Genomic DNA, 10,191 nt, shown 5'->3' on the forward strand with positions numbered 1-10,191 from the left:
AGCAAATTTGATCTATTTCATATATTATAGTCGAGTGTAACTAATTTAATTTTCTTATATAATTTTTTATTTTTTAAACTATCATATTACGCCCAAATTAATTTATCAAAAAAATTTAATTTAGAGTTACCCAGATGAAAAACTCTAGTGAATTTGGCCAAAGTTATCAATTTGTAAGAAAAAAAGTATTAAATAAAAGGATCAGTAGTTGATTGATTTATCCAAAATTTACAAATTCAATAATTTTAAGTTAATGGGTTCAATATACATTTTTGGGTATTAAATTTTATTCATATCGATACTCATACCCACGATTATTTCAGAATTTAAATCTTACTAGTATTCAAAATATTTATTTTAATAAATATATGTTGGAATATAATAATATTAAATTAATAGAGGTTACATGAATTGGTGGTGCATTGACATGGCTGACACCACATGATCAAAGCTAGATTTCAAATTCTTTTATTACCTAACTAACGTACTAACAATCTCATATTAACCAATCTCGGCATCCAATTCTCGACTACAGGAAAAAACTAAAACTGGATCACAGAATCCAATGGTCGTTCACAAGTGGGTCTACATCTACGCAAAATTAAGTACTAAAAATTAACACTTTTATGTATATGTGCATGTCATGCTATGAAAAAAAGTAATTAAATTAGTGTGTAGTATATCAAAATAATAGTTGCCAAATGAGGCTACCCCAAGTGTTGGTTCACACTCGATGCCTAATATATGGTCCTCGGCCCATTTTATGACTTTGGTGGGCCTATAAACAAAATGGGCCAACGTGAGTAACTAGAATGGGCTCAATCCATTTGGGTATATTAATAAATAATGCAATGAAATAAAAATAAAAAACTCAAAAGCGCCCATTTTGATGATAAAATGTGGCACCAGAATTTGGCACGGCTATTATAGTAAGTTCTGTGAACAAAAGTAGAAGCCCAAATGTTTTTAGAATTAATTAAATATTATTGCAAAAAATAAAACTCAGGAGTTCACCTTAAAAATAAATTATTTAATTCATCCTGAATACTGTTATTTGTTTTTTTATTAATTTAAGTGAATTAATTTTCACTGTCATTACAATTATATTATCAGTCTAAATAATCAATGAATATAATTAACAATTTTTGAAATAGGTAAAACTCCTGATTGGATTTAAACTCATTGCCTCATAATCATGGGCATTATTTTTAGTACTAATTCTGGAAACCTGGATGAAATATTAAAGGTACAGATTTACTAATTCATTATAAGCTGTCAAACTTAATTTCAACATTGATCGGAACGAAGATAATCACATTTAAAAAATAAAATAAATAATACCAGAAAATCAAGAATTCCTCGACGTTGATGGCTTTTGTTCTTTTAAATGAAAATTCTAATGCAAATCAAGTCTTGCCAAATTAAACTCATCACACAACAAGTGTGATACATTTTTCTTGAATCGTCCTTCAATCACACAATAAATATATTACACTTAACATATAATTAATTTAAATTTGACCAAACTCGATTTGTATTAGAATCTCTGGTGCTGCAAATATATAACAGTAGACGATTATATTACCAATCCTGAACCACTGAACTTCTCTTGAGTAATTCGATCAATCCTCTCAACCATCTCGCTGCCCAGATAATTCTTCCAGTCTCCAACCACTCCCCGACGAAAAAACACTTTATTTTCCTCTCCAGAAGTCAGTTTACCATTCCTGTTAATATCCAGGGCGCTCAGATTATCAAAACTGCAGAGCTTCAAGATTTCTTCCACCAGGCCTGATTCCTCTTCACCAGCAGAAAATGGGGAACCCAGGAATTCCGCCAGGCGCCTTAAATGAGTTCCAGGCTGATTTTTCATGTCCTCAAACTTCAAGAACAGCACTCTGTCAGGATTCTCTATGCTCAGCTTCCAGTATTCCAGGGCATGCTCCCAGAAAGGTCCAAACAGGGTAACTCCCCGACAGAAGAGATCGAAAACCTCTGAGATTGAATTGGTTCCAGTTTCTTGAGGCCTTAACTCGTTGGTAAAGTGCCACAGGGACACGAAAATGTCCTTCGGATTCCTGCAGAGATACACAATCTTGCATGCAGAGTTCTGCTTTATTGATTCAGGAAGAGAAACGTGAGGTGAATGAGTAGAAAAGAGCCTAAGAGAAGGAAATGAAGAGAAATCAGGGATTTGGTTGTCAACGTAGAGCTTGATTTCCAGAAAGGGGACTAGGTCGTGGGGATTATTGCTGAGAAGGGGATGATTTTTTGCAACAGGAGGATATCGGGTTCGGTTCACCAGGGTAAAGATGATTGCTTTGAGCCATGTGGTGCCGGATTTGGGGGTGGTAACAAGAAAAATATCAGAGTTTTGAGCCTGGAAGTGTTTTTGACAGGAAATTACACCCTGGAGATGCCTGACGGGGTACCAGAAACCCTGATACTGATAGAGATGAGAAGCAAGCCATCCTCTTTCTTTAGGTAGAGTGGAGATGAAGATCTTGCATTCTTGGGTTAATGTTTCTTCCTGTTGTAGATACTTTGGAGATATTTCAGATGGCATTTTATGAATGCACGTTTTGGGAGTTTTTGGTTTCTGTTCACAATGGCATGCATTTATGCATGGTATACATATATAGGTGGGGTGGGTACGGGAGAATACGGTTTGAAGAGGGTGGCAGGCTAGTATTTATTTTGGCCCTTTTAGTTGTACCTAAGTATGTTTGCTTTATATCTAGTAAGAATATACGTATAAACTCATGAGATAACAAATACACATGAGTTGAATTATTTTTAGCTATCGCATTTCTAAGATTGATCGATATGTGTATCTAGTGATATAATAGAATATTTGAATGGCTATATGATATAGGTAAAATGTGCAAAATACCCTCCTTATCTATTAAAGTTGAAAAAATATAAAAACGGGCTAAGATCCACTTTTTTGATACACAAGTTCGATAAGATGAGACCCCAAGACTTAGAATATGGACATTTGGTTGACGGATACTTCGCACCATTTGGGAGCCTAAAGAAGCAATTGTACAATGAGGGACAAGTATAAATAGCCCATAATTATAAATATCCAAGTATGACTTTTAATGTGTTCTATCATTGTTTTTATATATATTAGACCATTTTCATCTAAACCCGTCTCTAATTTGGCCATTAGAGTGGGTTTATTGGGGGTGACCCCAGCATTTATGACCTTTGTTACATTGGATTTTCAAGCTTATCTCCTTCAACGTGAGAATCCAAGAACCAGAAGTGGACGACCTTAACCCTTTCATTTTGGCACCGTACAATCACCCACTGATACATGTATGAATATATGTCACACAATTGGATCACCCTAATGATAGAGAATAAATAAAAAAGAGTGACAAAGTATGTAATCCCATTTGCATATGATTTGGCTCCACGTACAAGAGTATTCAAGAGAAGTATGGTATACCTTTTCCTACAGAGAGTATAAAGATGATGACTATCTTGAAATTGTCCTTTCTAGTGTATGTACGTGTATACCTTTTGGTATAGAAAAGTTGGAAAGCAGCGGCGCAACGGCTTGTGCCCCTGCAACGGGATTATATATAGAGTTAACACATACCTTAACTCTAACTCCAACTAAGTACAAGTCATAAGTCATAAGATACGTTTAAGCCAATCAAACGTTTTGACAAGAGGGAAAGAACATATTGAACCAGCAATATTCATATGACAATAATTGATCTTAACCAGTATACCATAATATTGTCTGCAATTGTCAATGCGCAACAAGCCTAAAGTCATTGGCCCACGACATTTGGTGGTAAAGCCTAAAGTGATTAGGCCACTATACATCTGGTGGTGTTGATTCCACAATAACAAGCTTAGCTGCTTGCATAGTAGGCAGAAACATAGGTGGGATTCCCCTGAAACGGGAACTGCACAACGGATTGATGGATATGGAAAGAAGCGATCCACTCTACAGGACCACTCAGGCAAGGACTATTAAAAGCGGCAAGGCTGGTCCAGGGAGAAATCATTATATCACATGCGGAATAAAAGCACGACTTTAATGCACCATTATTGTTTCCCACTGCTACTACTCTCTGGCCCGTCCATAATTGGTTTCCATGTCTTCTTTTTCTAATCTTTGTTTTGGGTTTCGCTACCAAACTCAAAATAAACAATTAAACATGTTACGCCTTGTTTGACTTAAAGAGGATGTTTGCAAGGGCTTAACAATAAAAACTTACGAATTTGGTTTAGAAAATAAATTGAAAAGAATGTTATAAAAACTATATGCAGCTCCGCTCCAGTTTTTAAAGCTTATTGGTAGATTTGAAAATATCGAGTTATTTTACCAAACAATCCAAATTCAACTTTTATTTTCAAACACTCTCAATTTTTACAATTGCTTAACCTACAAATTTCTCTACAACTTATTCCTATCACCAAAAGTCGAAGCTATTACAAGCACCCCTTGAATATTATTTTATTAGGCCTTGAGCCTTGATTTGTTCACTTATTCTTCTATCCAGTGGATTATGTGGTTAACTTGAAGAAAATTACTACACGAAAACAAAAGAGAAAGAGAAAGCAAGAGCATACACTACCTACCACAATCCAAACTGAGTTGTTTCAAAAGGTTCACAGGATTATAGAGGTCTGTGCTGGTCCAAATTTTCCACCACTTCAAAGTACCTGAGATGTCGTCTGAGTAATTATAGCTCATTAGACCCCACACTAGTGAGTAGTTTCTACTGGCAGAAAAAAGGGAAAGATCACAGGGAAAAGGGACATCCGCAAGAGCAATCTTCTTCCAATATGAAACAATGTGCCTAAAATCAGATCCACAACTTGAAAAATGAAAGACAACTTGCATTGAAGAAGAAATCTTGTATGTTATTTAATCTAATTCAAGTAAAATACGAGCAAATACGTAATAAAAGTCATTCGCATTTCCATGTACAATGGAAGTACTTTAGGCCGCTGAGATTATCTAAAGTCGAATTCTCTCTTTAGCACCTGAGCATGAAAGAAGCAAAGATTCACTTCAGACATCTACATAGTTCCTGATATCTTGATCCAGCAGGAGACTATAGCCTCCTGATTGTTAGCAAACATGATTTCTATTGCTTCTCTCCCAGTAAAAACTATAGTTGGTATAGGTCAAAATTAAATGAGTAAACTAGATATGTCGGTTCCCCAGCACTTGATCACTCAATCTCTGGCACTCCCAACAACGAAAAGTTGGTATCTTCAGATCCAAGAAACGGGATATACTCTGATCCTCTGACATGAACACTAAAGCAAGCTGCATGATAAGCAACTTATGAGACGCCATCTTAAAGGAGATAGCGGAAGAAATGGTAAACCTATTTCTATGCAACAGATAAAAACAGCTAAATTATAGAAAATTCTGAACTCCAAATGCATTAGAAATATGTAGGTCTCTATGTTTCATGTATTATGTCACTGTTCACTTCAGCAGATCATTACCGTTTTCTATTTTCATTACACTTTGGAGCATTACATCCATCTTTGTTTTCATGTCTGACGCATCATCCATTTTAGGGGCAATAAGCATCAGCTCTCTATGGATTTCACGCACAAAACTGCAGATCTTCTGGGCAAATTCAAGTTCACCATCGGATATCCTACCTATCGCCAACCGCATCAGTTCTCCAGTCAAGTCTGCAAGCTGCACAAGAAGGATGAAAAACTGGTTTAAGAGACATAGTTAAGAGGGCATTGTAGTATTCTCTGTGGCCCATTTTTGGATGACACATATGACTTGAGCCTGATTATCAGAGAAGGAGAAGTTCATTGTTCTTCATGTGTGTCTCTTTTCTGTGTATGTGCCTGTGGCTAATACAGTTCAGAGAATTACCCCCAAGAGATAGTCAAGCACATTTATCTGCAAAGGCTCAACAGATGGGTCACTTAGTGGTCGCAAGGAAGCATTTATCTGATCAAGATTTAAAAGAGCCCCAGTCTTGCAAAAGTTACAAAGTGTAGCAGCTTCAACATATTCTTGAACCTATTAATGCAAGCAAAACCTCAAGTGAGATTGCAAAACATTATGCAGCAGTCAGAAGCTAAAAGGGCAGGATGTGGGTACTCCAGGTGAATAGGCCCGTCTCAGCTTCCAAAAATCAGTTCCTTGCAGCTCTTTCACTAAACGAGATATATATTGATCCACCACTGCAGCTAAATCCTTTTCTGCCTTTTCTAGAACTTCCTCTTTGTTGTTTTTACTGATTCTGTTGTTAGAGAGGGTAAGAAAATTAGTAACATTTTTCTAAATGGTCTTATTAGACCAAAATCACTCAAGGTCAGAAAACGACGCAGATCTTCCAATAAACATGTATACATCAGTTAGAAGTAGTTAGGCTAGAGTTACTTTATGACCAACATCACACGCTAATAACCATTAGAAAGAGTTCAAGGATATGTCAACTTTTTATTGAATTTTCTTCTGCTGTTAACTTTGTGCATCTCAATGTAAAATTTAGGAGACATAATTGCACAATGCTATTATTCTGTCAAAAAGAAATGGTACTTCTGAAAAAATGTCACCTGAAAATGTTAATCACCATTGCTTACTGATCAAAGGGTAGGAAAAATATATAAAGAAACTGAACATTGACAGAATTGCGCATAAACTACAACTGATTTCCATTTACCTATGCACCTGAAATATGACCTTCTTGCTATTCATAGTTACATCCCGACTTGCTTTCACCACTCTCTCTCTCTTTTCATTCTGTGGTGCATATAGAGAAAAAGTGATCGTACATTTCAGACAATTAAGTGTAAAGCTATCTTTAAATGTTTATTTGCAGAGGTATATGTGCATAATAAGTGAGAAAATATGAATTTAAGCAAAAACTACCAAATTCATGCATCTTCTCAAGGGGACAAGATAAGTTGATGCAAAAATAAATCAATGTGTTGAAATTAACAGCCACCTAACAATCTTCCACAATTGCCTAGAACAAGTCAGGACATCCAAAATGTAATATCTTTCTTACACTCAACCTCAATCAATGCACAAAGCATGCACCAGCAGATGATATTATGATATACATATTCTCTAAGTAGCAGAAAAACAATTAAGAAAGAATCCTCCATGAGATTATACTCCTTTAAATTTCACCCCGTTGGTTGTATATTAGCTTATTTCTATTAAATTTTCCGATACACTAATAAGCTTTCAAAGAATTAACATACTCATGTAACACACATTAGGATTACTTTGAATCGTTACGAACACAACATTTAGCAAATTAGCAAACACATTAAGCCCCTTTAAAGTTACTTTAAAAACCATACATTCAAAATCACAAGGCTTGCATAACATGGGTTATAAATCTTCATCAACAAAATATTTAAGCAGAACCTGTAGGCAATTTGATGTGCTCTATGTAACAGTTCACGAACAATAGAATTCATACGAAAAGTTTATCAAATTTCAACAACTGACACACCCTTTGCTGGCAAAAATGTGTCAAAGAAAAAACAGAGGTGGGCAATTACAATAAGCACGAAAAGGAAAAGCACCAGGTCATTAAGATAGGCGGCGTATTTGGAGAAGGCGTCCTTCATCGGATTGGAGTCAGAACAGAATCAGCGAGCAGTGGCATCAGTGGTCAAAGTTCTCGGCTTCTTGGTTGCAGTGCCCAGCAGCGCGGTCTCTCCAACTCAACTACAAAATGTGTAAATGAATTAGTTGAGATTTCAAGAAATAATGCTGTGGAGGTGGCGCAATAAATGGTAAGAATGCTTACAATGGCGGGAGCGTTGAGGTTTAGGAGCCATGAGACAGAGCCTGTGGATGGCCGACGATTTGAACATCTGTCGCTCTGTTGCTCCACAACTACAGGCGGTCCACGTTCTTATGCTAGAAACTCTGAAAATGGTATAAACACAAAGATCTATCTCTGAATCACGAAGTTGCTGTGGTGTAGTGGTTATCACGTCAGTCTTACACACTGAAGGTCCCCAGTTCGATCCTGGGCAGCAACATTTCCAATTCTTTTGCTTTTTTAAGTTTATTTGTTTTTGGAATAGAATTACATATTTCTCAACATGTAAAACATCTTCATCACATAGCCCTATATTACACACTCACCCATCTATTGTGCGCAGTTGTTTTTTCTAATTATAATCTAATTTTGTTATATTTTTAATTTTTTTAAAAAGATTGTATCAATCAATCATTAATTGAATATTAATAAGTAACACGAAAGTATGATACAACATTAAAATCATTCTCATCCCAGCTCAATTGAAATTTGTTTTAGAGAGAGAATCATGTAGTTACCGCTTTTTCTTTTTCTTTTTCGTCATTTATCTATATTACTAGGTACCATGGCATATTATTTTTGTGTTTATATAATAAACAATCTTTTCTGTTTTTAAATATATTTTGATTAATTATATTTAAACACTCTCTAAAAATACGAAATTATATTTTTTTTCCAAAAAAATTTGAAATTATACTTACACCCTATCCAAAAATTATCTGTTTTTACCTGGACCTGCTTCTATTCGGGTTTGGGCAGAAAATGATAACGTGAAGCCAAAAAATTATATAAATTTTTAGTTTTGTCTTCATATAGCATTCTCATATATATTTTTGTACTTATAAGGAGATAAATATAATATACATATATATGTATATTGCATGAGGTTAACATTATTACATTTTGTCTTATAAGTACAAAATTATTACATAAAATGTTAAACAAGGGGTAAATTTTGAAATTTATGCAATTTTACTAATGTCAACAATTTTATCCGAATTATAACAAAAAGGGATCATATATAAACAGTGAATTTTAAGAAGGAGCATAATCGTATAAGTATAATTTCATAACTTCTTTAGGAAAAAGTGTAGTTTCATATTTTCAAAGGGAGTCTAAGTGTAATTAACCTAATTATATTATAAATAAAATATATATATAAACCATCACATTACATCTACCTACACTATATAAAAAAATAGGCCATCTTGACTCAAAAATGATGGTTATTGACACCGCTGCATTAGTTTTTAAATATGACTATTATATCCCCATAATAGATTGCATACTATATATATTTAAAAATATTATAATTACTCTTTTTCTTTTTCTTTTTAACAAAAGTGACTCTATATTATTTTAACAACACCATACCATTCTTTTACCGTGTCAATAATACCTTTTGATGCGTTAACAATAATACCGTGTCAATAATATCTTCCACAACTAAAGTGACTCTTCGTACGGACTTTGTTTGCAAGCTGCATTTCCCAAAAAGAAGGCAAAAATTTGGGATAAGGCATGATCGTATCTCCTCTTTGACTTGAGCAACACGACTTTAGTTGGGGGATGACTCTTTTTACATCAGGACTCATATTTCTGCAAGAAGTCCTTTCTAGTTTCTAAGTCAAGAAGTCCAGCTTCTTAGGGGGCTTCCCTTTTCCTGGGTTGGGTTTGGAAGGTGGGTTTGAGGTCCGGTAGGCCTTGTACCAAGCCTCTTTCCTGGGCCAAATTGGGCTTCCCTCTTAGGCTGAGCTTAGTAATTTTTCAGTGGACGTCCTCATGATGTGGGCCTCCTAAGATGTTATGGGCCTCTCGATTCTTTATTCTTTTTGGATCGTTGGGGCCTTTTTGGGCCAACCTATTTTTATGCGTATCACCTTTAAATGAGTTTTCTTTTGTTTCTTCTTCTTTTTTTCTAAAATATAATTTATTATTTATAATATATTTTAAAACATATCAAATTATTTATTATATGCATGTGCTAACAACATGCCATGGCGGTTAGTATTATTATAAATAAAATAGGTGTCATAGACACAAAGAGGCGATGTTGACACTACTGCACTAATTTTTTGTGATCTCAAAAATGTCATTCAACTAGTAAAATACTAACTTATTTAATTGCACAAGTTTTACATTAACTTAACTGCCAAAGTAATATATTTTATATATTTTATTTATAATATATATATAGCATGAAAATTCATGTATTATATGCACGCAGGAATAGAGTGTCACAACGATTAGTTTAAAAAAAATTAATTTAATTGTATTATCAACACAACAAAAAAAATTATTAACTAATATAAGTGAAAATTGTATTTTTTTTTATTAGTATAGCTAAAATTATTAACCAATACTCTTTTGATGTTTTGGTCTAATTTTTATTTTT

General features: G+C 34.4%; 2 protein-coding genes and 1 non-coding gene across 4 annotated transcripts; 1 reads left to right on the forward strand and 2 right to left on the reverse strand.

Moving 5' to 3' along the window:
- Positions 1-1,534: 1,534 nt before the first annotated feature.
- Positions 1,535-2,584, reverse strand: LOC105180141 (cytosolic sulfotransferase 12-like). The gene has a single exon (XM_011103793.2). The coding sequence runs from the start codon at positions 2,564-2,566 to the stop codon at positions 1,577-1,579; it is 990 nt and encodes a 329-aa protein (XP_011102095.1). The 5' UTR covers positions 2,567-2,584; the 3' UTR covers positions 1,535-1,576.
- Positions 2,585-4,926: 2,342 nt separating this feature from the next.
- Positions 4,927-7,604, reverse strand: LOC105180142 (translin-associated protein X-like). 2 transcript variants are annotated; one of them, XM_020691563.1, is made up of 6 exons: positions 7,528-7,604; positions 6,675-6,754; positions 6,110-6,251; positions 5,879-6,028; positions 5,488-5,689; positions 4,927-5,302 (listed from the first exon to the last, which is right to left on the reverse strand). In XM_020691563.1, exons 1-6 carry the CDS (start codon positions 7,594-7,596, stop codon positions 5,205-5,207), a joined length of 741 nt encoding a protein of 246 aa, XP_020547222.1. In that variant the 5' UTR covers positions 7,597-7,604; the 3' UTR covers positions 4,927-5,204. The 2 variants fall into 2 exon arrangements, with proteins under 2 accessions (XP_020547222.1, XP_020547223.1); XM_020691564.1 differs by lacking the exon at positions 7,528-7,604 and adding an exon at positions 7,391-7,503.
- A 339-nt stretch (positions 7,605-7,943) lies between these two features.
- Positions 7,944-8,016, forward strand: TRNAV-UAC. Its single transcript has one exon. It is a non-coding gene; the product is annotated as a tRNA-Val (tRNA).
- Positions 8,017-10,191: the final 2,175 nt, after the last annotated feature.

Source organism: Sesamum indicum, unplaced genomic scaffold (genome assembly GCF_000512975.1).
Source record: "Sesamum indicum cultivar Zhongzhi No. 13 unplaced genomic scaffold, S_indicum_v1.0 scaffold00346, whole genome shotgun sequence".
NCBI classification, from domain to species: domain Eukaryota; kingdom Viridiplantae; phylum Streptophyta; class Magnoliopsida; order Lamiales; family Pedaliaceae; genus Sesamum; species Sesamum indicum.

Excerpts from the sequence above, each read along its gene's own strand:
- LOC105180141 (XM_011103793.2), bottom strand. The coding sequence starts at position 2,566 with ATGCCATCTGAAATATCTCCAAAGTATCTACAACAGGAAGAAACATTA.
- LOC105180142 (XM_020691563.1), bottom strand. The coding sequence starts at position 7,596 with ATGAAGGACGCCTTCTCCAAATACGCCGCCTATCTTAATGACCTGGTG. Across the intron at positions 6,252-6,674 it reads GTCATATTTCAGGTGCATAG|AATCAGTAAAAACAACAAAG; the intron begins GTAAATGGAAAT and ends CTCTAACAACAG. Across the intron at positions 6,029-6,109 it reads GACGGGCCTATTCACCTGGA|GTTCAAGAATATGTTGAAGC; the intron begins GTACCCACATCC and ends TTGCATTAATAG.